Genomic DNA, 13,563 nt, shown 5'->3' on the forward strand with positions numbered 1-13,563 from the left:
GTTTGTGGCTAGAAGACTGGCAGTTCAAATCCCAAATGGATATGAAATGTGAAGCTTTCTCCCTTCTCTCAACAAATACTGTCGCAGCACCTTCAAGTGCAACTTCAAATAGGAAAACGTTGAATTTCACCGTTCAAATATGTTCAGTCAATGCTGTTTGATCTGCATAAGAGAACACTCACCACTGTCTCCAAAACAACAAAACAGAAGAGATTTTCCCAACACTGGAAAAGGAATGTTTTACTGATGTACTGCTCCTTCGAGAATAAATTTGATACAGATGAAAAGGTGACTGTGACAGGATCCAGGGAGATATCCTACACAGCTCTGCTTTGAAATGGGTAGCTTTGTCGTTTGTGGAATTAACTTTATTTTGATGATCCGAGTTAGTTTAACACATCATGACATGACATGACATAACATGACATGACACAGTGTGTAAATGAAACCTCTAATATTAATGATGCTCATCAGCTGTCCCTTGCAAAAATGTATTTTGTGATTTATACAGAACTTATGTCTTTCAAATATTCACATACAGGTAAAACTTTGCATGGAAAAATTCTGAAAAAAAGGGGGGGAAAGAAAAACCTCTCTACAGAATAAATCTCACTCACTGTCAGGGATCTAGATCTTAAAATTCAGTAACACTGCTGAAATTTCATGACCTGTGGGAAACCTGCATTTATTAAGTCCAAAACATCCATGTATCATTCATAGACTAAGAGGAGGCTCCAGGCTGTAGGACCCACTTGACCTCCTAAACAATAAAAGTCATCCACTTTAAACCAAGGGTCAGAAAGCGGTCGTCTGACAGAATACCAATGTAGAGCTTTGTTATTTTCACAGTATTGTGCTATCTTAACCGCCCCACAACTGAGGACCGGTGAAGGGACTATGGAATGGGCTTTGTTCGTCAGGTGCAATTTCTGAACCTTTTGGATGAAACTTGGGGAAATTGATGGATTTTGATAATGGGGTTTGACATTTTGAATATGAAACTGATTGGTGCCACCACCAGGCCAACAGGGCGAAAAGGTTCATGCTCAATATCTAGAACACTGGTGGCTCAAATTTGATGATCCTTTGGGTAACGATGTGTTTTACCATTGCTATCCAGTCTCCACAAATTGAAACAGTTTGATCCATCACAGCGCCACAAACAGGCCAAAACGTCCCAAAACTTCAAGCAGCAATGTTTCAGATACCGCACACCAAACATGACAAACACACAAACAAGTAAACAAACAAACACACAGCCAGGGTGGCATGCATCATCAAGGGGTGCGTTGTGGGGGGCATCGCGGTCATGTTGATTATGAGTTGTTCTGTACTTTTCTTGTTTTTTTTTCTTTATTATTAGGTACAAAAAGGAAAAACTGAAAAACAGGATATTAACTAGAGATACAATTATGATACAAGATACAATTATGTAATTCGCGTATTTTAGTCATGTAATGTACACTGTGTTGTTTGGGGCCTTTTGACTATGTTTTTAAATTACAGATGAGGCCATTTGGAGAGGGTATAATTTTCTGAGTGAAACAGGATATGCAGGCAGGACTAAATGTTGGGAGGAATTTGATTTAAACATTGAAAAGTGGACATGAATCTTAGCTCTGTGCTGCTAAAAGCAGAAGACTGATTAACAGGTGGATGTCATGATATTATTTGGTTGAATTAAGTTGGCTCATGCCTACATAAGCATACGATATGTTTTGCTTTCCACGAAAAAAATGATCGTATTTCAATATGAGATGTTCAATTTGACCAAGGATGCGATATAAAAGGGTTAAGGAGGCATTTTTAAATTCATCTCGACTTTAAGACCAGGCACCACAATGGAAATATACATCTGTCTTTTGTGTCATCCTTGATTACTGTGAGTTTCATGTAGGCTATCAACATGCAGCTCAAAGTACATTTCATATCTGGTTGATTGATTTCCAGAAAAATTGTTGATCCAAACACATTGACTGCAATGTCAAACAAATGTCCTAAATATTATTAAATAGCACGGCACTGCCTTATTACTGAGCTTTTACCATATTACACAGGGCAGACCTAGAAAAACAATGGGTGAAAGGATTATTAATATTTGTAAACAGAGTGCTTGATATGATATATTGCAAGTGATGTGTCTGGAGGTTATTCCAAATGTGTGGAAGATTTCATAAATCTCACGTTAAACAAACACCTTGGGGTTGGTGCTTGCACAGCACAGCCTGCTCACTGAGGCGGTGTATGTGTGTGTGTGTGTGTATTACTAATTATCAAGTCAGTTGCTCGGGCAGTGAGGAGGTATAATAGTTTTTTGAAAATGTGTGGAGTGGAGTTTAGATTATGTGTGTGCGCGTGCGCAAGTCATTATAAAATCAGTTATCCCAGCAGTGTGGAGATGTGATAGTTTTGTTGTCCTCTGAGTTTTTTTATTGTGTGCCAATACAATCACCGCCATCTGCTTCTCTGTACAAGGATCTGATGAGATCAGACACACAAACACACACACCGTCTACACCCTCAACAGACACACAACTAACAAGCATGTGCACATGCACATATACACACACCGTAACTATTGAACCTTGCTATGTTAACTCACTGATGGACACACACAAACCATACTTTTTGTCATCAGTCAAACACAAACAGAGAGCCGATGATATTTAAGATAAACACAACATACATATACAGCAGGTACCAGCAAAAACTCTCACTATATCAACACTCTGTGTATGCAAGAGTATGAAAAGCTAACATATATTTGTGTGTCTAAAGATGGCAAATTGTGTGCAGTATAAACATCCTTTCAAGCCAATGTGTGTGTACATACTATCGTCTCCATACCAGGCAATAATTTCTGAAGTGCAGCTCCTGTGTGTTTTTTTACTGTTATGGTTATTAATCTACATCACAAATCCCATTACACCCTCTGTTTTAAAAGACCTCATCTCACACACAGTATGTTCTCTATGCAAACACACTGTGTTTGCCCTCTGCACCCGCGCATACACACAACCACCCACACACACCCACAGTACATCCTATGTAACATATACACACTCCTCTCTATACAGAAATTCACAACCACAAAGTTATACCCCATAACAGAGATGAGGGTTTTATTACTAAAACCCTACTGCTGTACTGCCCTTTTAAGATTAAACACTAGTGATGTCATTCATCTCTGAGATGGTGGCAAACAATGAAATATTTGCTTTTAGGGGTGGGAATCTTTGGCAATCCCACAATCCATTTTGATTTCAATTTGTGGGGTTACAATTCAAGTCAAAACTGATTCTCAATTGAAAAACAATTTTTGATTCAAAACACAGATTAGGGGTGTTAATTCAGGCTCTTACTCACTCCTGTTAGTTCACTGTGCTACACCAGTGGAATGGGCTAATCCAAAATTGTGAAAACAAGGGGGTGTTCTGAACTGTGTTCTGAAAACACGCCCATTAGCACCTAGTGCTTTACTCCTGATAAAATTAACACAGTAAATAATCAACCAATCAGATTTTGGTCGACCAAGAACATGTAGACCAATAAATCGACCAATCGACTAACAGACTACAGCCCTAGACTCTAGAGCGGTGGAAACGCGTTCTGTGGAGTGACGAATCACGCTTCTCTATCTGGCAGTCTGATGGACGAGTCTGGGTTTGGTGAATGCCAGGAGAAAGTTCCCTGCTTGACTGCATTGTGCCGACTGTAAAGTTTGGTGGAGGAGGGATAACACTATGGGCTGGTTTTTCTGGGGTCGGCCTCAGCCCGTTAGTTTCAGTGCAGGGAAATCTTAATGCTTCAGCATATCAAGACATTTTGGACAATTCTCTGCTTCCAACTTTGTGGGAACAGTTTGGAGGCTTTTTTCTGTCCCAGCATGACTGTGCCCATCCAACGCCTTTGGGATGAACTCGAACAGAGACTGTGAGCCAGGCCTTCTCGTCCAACATCAGTGTCTGACCTCAGAAATGTTCTTCTGGATCAATAGGCAAAAATTCCCACAGACACAGGCCTTCCCAGAAGAGTGGAAGCTGTTAAAGCTGCACAGTGGGGACCAACTTCATATTAATGCCTATAGATTTAGAATGGGATATCATATAAGCTCCTGTAGATGTACTGTGTATGTGGCTCAATACTTTTGTCCATACAGAATATGTGTAAGCTGCCATATAAACAGACACACGCAAATACACAATCAAATGTAAACCTTGAACACACAAATTAATTTATAATTCTATGTTCATTCATTGTACATTCTTTGTTAACAATCTTAAGGCTGTCCGCATTAATGTAGTCCAAGTTTGAGCAATGTAACAACAGTTGTATTTGATCTAGACCTGGTCTCGTGTGGTTTCTATAGAGAGAAAACAGTGAAATAAATCTTTTCTTGGTTTTCACAAATAGAATAAACAATTCACAAGTCTGAAAGCTGGTTTTAATGATTGTCTAGGACCTCAAATATAATATATATGTGGTGTGGTGAGTCAGTCTACATTATTTTTGGAGTTAACAGCCTTTGCTTTCGCTGAACTAAACACAGAGGGTGCAAAAGTAAAACCAACTTAATCCTGTCAGTAACAGCATGTCCACTTGTCAGAAGTTGCACCACAGTGCAGCAGCTAAAACCCTTCTCACAAAGGTTTACTTAAAAAATGTACAAAACCAAAGTAAGGTATATATTGTTTCATAATACATACTTGAGCTTTGATTTGTCAGCAAAATGCTTTGCAATTCTTTTGAGCGGGAAAGTCCATGAATGTCCAGCAAATAGGGCTGGATGATAATAAATAAAATCTCGATTTTTTCCTGTTTTTCAAAATTTTTACTATTTTCAATTTATTAGATTTTTTTTCTTGTACTTCACTAAATAAAAAAAAGACCAAGAAATAATTCTAATAATCTTTTTCCTCAATAAGTTAACAAAAATGATGAATGGGATTGTACCAACTGGTCTGTCAATGTGTGCAATAACAGTTGTTCAAGAATAGCATTTTCAAGGGTCATTATTGAGCATTTTTTAAAGATACAAATAATAGTAAGCTATTTCATTGCGTCTGTCTTTTGGTGGAATGATGTGAATGAATGAAGATCCTTCTAATTCGCAATCACCCAGGTTATATGTTCAGGGCTTTTTATTGTGGAATGCCAAAGGAAGTGGTGGGTGTGACATATACTGATTATGTATGATGAGGTAAAAGTTTTTGCTGTTTCGGTTCAGCACATGGAGCCTCAATGTTGTTATTTTATATAGTCCACATATGTTATAGGCCTTTGAAAACTGCTGAATGTAGGCAGTTGTATTTGGAGGATCCTTCCAAACAGAACAATCTTTGATGACGTAGCAGCAGGGAATGCTGCCAGCTAGGCTGCAGCCTAGGCTTTGAGAAACAGTCTGAGGATCTTTGCAGGGATTATGTGATCGGTGAGTGGCGCATGTGTTTTTGGTTAAACGGTCTGTGTAGATGGGTGAACTGGGTTTTGTTTTATGGATTTTGAGCGCTCGGTGGCTGTATTAGGGATGGCGAAAATGGAAATTTTTTTTGGTCAACCACCGGGCCTCATTAATCAGTTTATTTCGGTTAACCGAGAATATTATTTGACTGTCTGTAAAGTTTACAGACAGTCAAGAACGCGACCCTGTCCATTCTGTACCACGGATGTCCCCTCAGCAGGCCCAAAACCAATTCAGACATGAGATAATATGGAACACCATTCATTCCGAAGTCAAATATTGTACATAGCCTACATGATATCCTACAAACATTATGTAATTTGCGCATGTTGCTTACCGTGGTGTAGAAGAAATATCTCTCCTTGTGAAAAATATTGTCTCCAGATTCCTCGATGAGTCTGCTTGGTGGTTTTATGACTCTTGCAGATTTGCATGATATACTTTGTTCAAAATTATACGTGATCACCATAAGCTTGGCTCGCTTCTCCGGTCTGTCTCTACCAAACTGAGCTCTGTGCATAATGACGTAATCCAAGCCCGGCAGAGCGTCCCGTCGCCATGTTTACCGTATTAAACTGTATGTGGGTTCATGAGCAACTTCTTAGCTTTCAGGCACAGTTGGAGCAAACTTTACGGACGTTACAGTATTTACAATATAGCATGCGCATTTGTGTCGGCGCCGACGCATTCGGTCTTAAAATTAACCGACAAGATTATTCGGTTAAAGTTCAAACGGTCAACAACCGGTCAAATGGCCACCGGTTAGCATCCCTAGGCTGTATATCCCCACGTTATAACACAGTTATAACACAGTTAAAATCTTGATTTTATGATTTCATTGTTTAAAACATAAATTCCAATTAATCAGTCAATTTAATTGATTTATTTATATGCCCAACCAATTTTATTCAGGTCCGCTTTCTCAGTTAAAAGCCAATGGGAAAGCCTTCATTATCATCAACGCTGTCGGGTCGCAGGTCTTTTGAAATAAAATAGGCTGTGGACAGCAGGGATGTAAACATGTAGTCGAGTAAACAAATACTTGACAAACAGGCCATATAACATTTACCCCCCCCCAAAAAAAATTTGAAAATAGTTTTGTAGGCACTTTCCCATTTTATACGTATATATTATGATAAGTTATGATATGTTATGATAAGACTACAGATTAAAAATGTGGCAAAATTATGGAACATGAGATCTTAAATAAAGCTTATGCTGTTGCACATCTTCTGTTACTGTTTCTACTCGGGCTGACCTGTTTTGTTGTTACTACACTGACAGATTTGATGAGGCAACTGGCAAAACCAAAAAAAAAAAAACAAAAAAAAAAAACATGGCTGATTGCAAGCAAAGTACCACATGGTTATTTTGAAATGGATGAGGGAGTAGATAAAGTGGCATGTAAAATGTAAGGTAGAAATTAAGCATTTTAAAAATACAGCATCAAAGCTTAATCATCTGAGATGGAAGCATCTGATCCAGCTCCACTTTTTTGCAAAGCACTTTGTAACCCCTATTTAGAAAAGTGCTCCATGAATAAATATGAAAGTTCTTCTTTTATTCCACTTCTTTTGGACAACACAAATTTATAGTCTGAAATAAAATAAAATGAAATACAATAAAATACAAAGCAAACATATTTTCCTGCTCACAATCCTTTCATACCAAGTTCCAACCCATTTTTTTAACACTTTACACAACAAAGTGAACCTCTGACACCAAGAGGAAACAGGCTGTAGAGGAAAAGCATGACGGAATGGACCACTTTTATCCTGTTGAGCCAGTGACAGCCAACCAGTTAGAGCTGGGGTGGTTGACTGAAAAAAAAAAAAAAAGAGCTCTGCCAGCAGTGAGATCCACTGGGAAGCTTTGTTATCAGCCAGGCCGGTGGCTCAAGGATGGTATAGATGGTTACATCCACTACATACATGTCAGTGTATGTAGCAACACTTGGGTTCTCAAGGCAGAGGGGAAGGGGATTAGGGATATCCAGCTGCCCTGCTGCTCTTATGTGGAGACAGAGAACAGACAGCAGTGTGTGACAGCAGGCAGCGGGGACGGCTCTCTGTGCAGACTTGCTGCACTCAACACTCAAGCCGTGCAAGCCGGTAGAGTGTGAGCCCCACACGAGAAACGGTGTGTCAACGGTAAGATAAACACCCATGATCCATATTCCCCAACTTGTCAGCAATTTACCACCATGTTTTCTCTCAGCTCTACATTTTTTCCCACTCTCCTGCTTGTCACATAATTCTTGCTCAGACACCAAAACAATGAGTCATTTGGATGCCAGGTTATTTTCATTATATGGCAAAGAGGCCACCAGAAAATGTAAATTTCTACTGGTGACTGGGATTTTTAATGCACACGAAAGCTTGATTTAAAAAAAAAAAAAAATCATCGCAGGATGAATGTGTCCTCGTACATTTTTTCATGCCAATTTGGACGTGGTGTGAAAAGGCTTTTAGGCCACAAAACACTTGGATCACAAGGCACGAGCTGTTTGGAGAAAGCTGATCCAGCCTTTCATTAACACTGAGATAGAGTAGCGGGGGCTAACTCGCTGTGTTTGGTAGTCCTACAAACTTTAATGGAGTTTTGACTGACATGAGAGTGGAAGATAATGACAGAAATCTCATTTTGCATTGAACTACTCCTTTAAATGAGGCTAAGGTTATGTTAGGTGACTGGGTTTAGGGGCTAAGGAGGAGGATTAAATTCTAGAGCAAGTTGTAAGGTAACGATGTAAGAGGTACTGAAGGACTTTGAACTCACCTCAGACTGTAGTTTGTGGTCTGTAGTGGTGCAGGGAATTTGCAAAACACTGGAGCCCGATCTCTGACAAGAGCGCAGACAGAAGCCCTCAAAACTCAGCTCCGACACACACTGAGGTGCACGCACACGCACGCACGCACACACACACACACACACACACAAGACAGAAAAAAGGACACAAATTAGTCATTGCCTTTCCACTTTTTATTGCAAAAATGTGTAGATCTGAACAGTTTTGAAGACCTTTTATCTATTCTTGAACCGGATAACAAATGACCTGAAAGCACTTTGTAGATGTAAAGTCTTTGCTTGTGTTCTACTATGTATTAGGTTCTGTATTTTATTTTATTGTAATTTTGTTGACATTATTCACCCTTTTACTTTACCTACTGATGGCTTTACATGAATAAGATTGCATTTACATACATATAAGAGCTCTCTCAGCGCTAGTTGGAAACCTGTTGCTATACAACATATCAAAAGGTTCTAGAAAACAGCATCTGATATTTCCTACATGATGTATGCTATGTGTCACACAGCTATGGGGTGTTTGCTCTCATTCACTCACACACAAAAATAAGTGGCTGTCCTATTAATCATATGGCTGTACAGTAAGTAGAACATGTACACGTAGACACACACCAATATTAGTTGTTATGCTATGTATCACACGGCTGTAGAGCCGTGATGGTTGTTCTGAGACTGGATTCTGTTCCTTTAGGACTTCTCCTTTGTTCCACTGCTATCCCACCGTGAAGCTTTTCCTGACTGACTGCCTGAGCCCACTCACTTCTGAAGGCAACAACTTAGAAAAGGTCACTTTAGTGAAGGAGAAGTTGCATGCTTGCCTCAGCACCTTCAAAGCACGACAGGAAGAGCAGAAATGACAGCAGGAAACTTTTTCCCCCCCAAGTATGCAACATTGACTAGGATATAAATTCCACTATTCAGATATTAACCCTGTTAAAAAATCAGCAATTTCCCCACACACCTTATGTTTTGTTTATTCTCCCCAACACGTTCTGCATGTCTTAGAGCAGGCCTATTCAATTGGCGGCCCGCGGGCCACATGCGGCCCAGAAGCAATTCCCGAGTGGCCCAGCTCGTGGTTCAACCAAAAAAGCAGAGAAAAACATTCGCGAGAATGAACTCGAAATCCCTGCAGTAGTTCAGAAAGTGAATGCAACACTCCACGTTGCCTAGCAACACACAACCAACTCACACTGCAGCGCGTTGTTTTGAAAGTTACTGATGCTAGCGGCTCAAAAGTATGTCTTTTTCAACCCTTAAACGAAAAATTGACGATGAAAACCGCCGTTTTAAATGTCTGGAAAATGTCTGGCCCAGCTTAAGGTCTCGGTTAAAAATCTGGCCCAACTGAATTTGTAATTGAATAGCCCTGTCTTAGAGGTATGTAAGACTCAAACAGCAGTACGGTACCTGATTGTTCATGAATAGCTTCAATTAAAAATTTTCACCAAGACTAATGCGTTGAACTAAAGTTGTGGATAGTAGATCACTGCAAGCCCCTAGACAGTGGCCAAAAACACAATGTTAAAGCACTATCCTTAAATCAGAATCACATCATGACTGTATACATGTCCAGACTCCAGACCAACAATGTGGGTGAAGCAACTGCTGAAAGCCTGTAGTAGGGGGATTCTCTCCTTACAGACATTTCCTAGCATCTGCCATGCCCATCTGTAACATGACTATCTAGGGAAAATAATATATTTAAATGAGATATTTTTTTAATTGGTGGGGATGTTGATATTTTAATACGCAGGACACAGGCAGATGATTATAATTTCAGTCAGGCCCTGACCTTAACTAGCTATGGATTCACATACAGTCTTACCTTGCCCCTTTGCCCTCAGAGTCTTGATTAGATTACATAAGAAACTCCTTTGTGCCACAGATTAGAACATTAATCTAAACTCCACTCAGACACAGCAAATCCAGTAATAAACACTGGAGTATTGAAATCTGATCCACTGACAATGCACCACCAAAAAAAAAAAAAAAAAAAAAAACATGAAATGTGTTTCTAGTATTCTGTACAAAAAAAGTGACGCTCAGAGGTCTTGCTCGCCAGTGACCATGTAGCTACTCAATCGTCTAAACCTCATACTGCCTCTCTTATATCCTGGGTGTTACTTTTTTCCCAGAAAACCCTCTATGTGGTGAGTTTGTCGATGATCTGTGACTATGAGAAACTAATATATTCATCCTATATCCAGTCAATTTGAGGTGACTCATCAAAAGAACTTCACTGAATCAAACTGGGTCATGTCATATCAGAGAAGACCATAAATAAATTAGCAGCATTTAAGCGTACCTCGTGTAGCAAAGTATTTTCTTTTGGCCCGTCTAAAATGGCTGTTAAAGAATTTAAATACTATTGAAATGAAAACAGCATGAACAGTGCCACAAAAAGTAGGAAATATTCAACACTTTCTGAAACGATTATGTTTGTCTTTTTTTCAACTTCATGCACATGACTACTTCCATGTCCCACATCCATTTGCCATCAACTGACTCTTCCACAGATGGCAAATTTATCAGAGGTGATGCAACTGACCTGGATGACTGAGAATCTTCACATACAACTTTTGGTATGTTTAATGCCTCAGGTTTATTCTCAGCTACAAACTGATGGAAGTGAAGAATCAGCACAACATGGCCACCAAATACTTAAACAACAGAAAAGAAACACATAGCAAGCAAAAGCTTGAGACATAAAGGAAATCTCCTTGGCAAAACAGATTGCTGATATTCCCCAGAGAATAGCAGAATAACAACAGTGGAAGGATGGGGGGGGGGGACTGTCCAATTCTATCCAGAGACAAAAACCACTGCACCTGCCACAGTTTTCCCTTAATGAGGAATATGTACAAGAAGGTGTGAAGTAATCTCCAGAGTACTGCTGCTGAATGGCAACAGCAAATGCTCTCTGTTCACCTGAGCCATTTTATTCAATGGTAAAGTAGCAGTGGCAAAGTGGGAAGTAAGTCAAACAAAAATAAAACAAATTAGCAGGGAAAAAAAAGGCAAAAATTATCTGATTGAGTGCATTACATCCTAAGGACCACTTCCATCCCTTTAATGAAGAGAATGAAAAAGAATGCTGTTATTAAAGCGCCCATTCTCTCCTAAATTACCCAAATGTTTTTTACCATACGGCATCCTTTTGATTTCTATCAAGCAAAGAAAATCACTGGTGTACGATGGTACGATGGTAAAATCCAGACGTGGCAGATTCCAACAGAAAGGGTTCATGTTGTACTCCAAGATAATACCCAAAACATGGCAAAAGCCATACACGATTCAGAATTAACATTGTTTGTTACAATATAGTGACGCTGTAGACACTATTTATATTGCCTATTAAGTAGGCACTATTTTTTTTAATTTGTAATATTTCTTTAGTTCGTACTTGGCAATAATGCAACAACTGTAGTCTGTATTTTCACTAAGAAAGATTACACTTTATTTGCTGGGCGCATTGTTTCTGTGCCAACTTGTGGTTCCAGCCTGCTAATAAAAATGGGTCTGTCCTGACTGAACTCTGAACTTGATTATCTCTTGCTATTCCTTGGATGCCCTCTAGAGGCCATTGATGTTTTTAGCGTTGTTATCCATTAAGCAGTTCTGTAGTATTAACTGCTTTAACCCTAGCATCTCAGTTTTGGGGATGGGCAAAAATTGTCAAACATTGTGGCAAATTCAAATCATATTTTTACTTTGTGGCCTAGTCTATCATGAGTCACACCAGGAGATATATATACACATACATACATACATACATACATACATATATATGTATATATATATATATATATATATATATATATATATATATATATATATATATATATATATATATATATATATATATATATATATATATATATATATATATACATATATATATATATATATACATATATATATATATATACATACATACATACATACATACACACACACACACACACACACATACACATATATGTGTATATATATATATATATGTATATGTGTGTGTGTGTGTATACATACTTACACACATAATAGGATACTGATATTATAAAGTGGCTTTTTGATAATGTTAATGCAATAGCTGATTATATACATAGGGCTTTATATAAAAGGGGAAAAAATCAACTATGAGTTATGTGGTAGCTAATTAAAATGACTGAATCTCTGTTTATTTTCATGAAACATGTACACTATTTGTGTTTCTGTTTATTACTGTCTCCAAGTTAACATATTTATTCAGTTTTTCCATTTTTTGGTTATTTTTCTTATTTTGTTTGACATTTATGTGTTATATGTTGGAACAGACTACTGTGTGTGTGTTTACACATGTGTAGTTGTATGTATGTAATAGTATGTATTCATGTGCTGTGTTACGCATGATCAGGTCATTTGAGACTGTTTCCAAATGAAGGAGGAGGTCATATAAGTGTGTTTATATTATATTAAAAATGTTTTTTTTTAATTATTTGATTTTTACTGTTAAATGTTAACTTATTGGTTTGTTGTGTATGTCCAAATAATCCCTTGCAGGATGGATCATGCTTGCATCTCTATACACAGAAATGAATTCATTCATTCACTTGGTATTGTCCTGCAAAGACAGAAGATACTGCTTGCGTTTGCCTTAGGCCCAAACACCAATCAACTCAGTGGGGGGGGTGGGGGTGGGGGTGGGTCGTGTCTGCCAGGGCAATGCCAGAAATGCACAGCAATTTCCCATAACCTCACACTGACCTCTAGAGATTGCTCTAGAATCACTCAGCAGCGGTGAATGAATGATGGCTCCCCCACAGAGTCAAAAACAGCCTAAAATTCACCCTCTGGCCTGGTGCACATGGCATTATATTAATCCAAATCAAAGCCACTTCAACAGGAAAAGGTACAGGAACACGAATCAGGCTTGTGCACCAAAATTAGCCACAATCCCACCGTTAGAGAAAATTCCTGAGGAAATATTGTCTTGTATATGTTGTCTAAATGTGAACCCAGCTAGCTGTGTGTGCTTTCTTTCTTTTTTCACAGAGAACAGTACTGTGAAAAGGGCCAGGCTGGCAGTAAGTTCAAAAGGACATGGCTCCTTATCCAGCTGACACACATGTACACATATACACATACAAACACACACACACACACACACACACACACACACACACACAGTCAAAAGTTGCAATACTCCAACTGAAGCGATGAGTAAAGCTGGGCAGTTCAGTTCATGTCTTTGCTTTACTTACTTTTTATTTGGCTTGCACTTCTCCTCTATATAACTGGCATCTCACACACTC

At 38.7% G+C, this 13,563-nt stretch overlaps 1 protein-coding gene across 1 annotated transcript in view; it reads right to left on the minus strand.

The window, feature by feature from the left end:
* The window catches only part of mtbp (MDM2 binding protein), a 47,576-nt gene that overhangs the window by 25,896 nt on the left and 8,117 nt on the right, over positions 1–13,563 (minus strand). Inside the window, exon 8 of the mRNA XM_030071465.1 lies at positions 8,240–8,350. Coding sequence (XP_029927325.1) covers positions 8,240–8,350 — 111 coding nt within the window. The remainder of the gene's footprint in view (positions 1–8,239; positions 8,351–13,563) is intronic.

Source organism: Myripristis murdjan, chromosome 16, assembly GCF_902150065.1.
Source record: "Myripristis murdjan chromosome 16, fMyrMur1.1, whole genome shotgun sequence".
Taxonomy (NCBI): domain Eukaryota; kingdom Metazoa; phylum Chordata; class Actinopteri; order Holocentriformes; family Holocentridae; genus Myripristis; species Myripristis murdjan.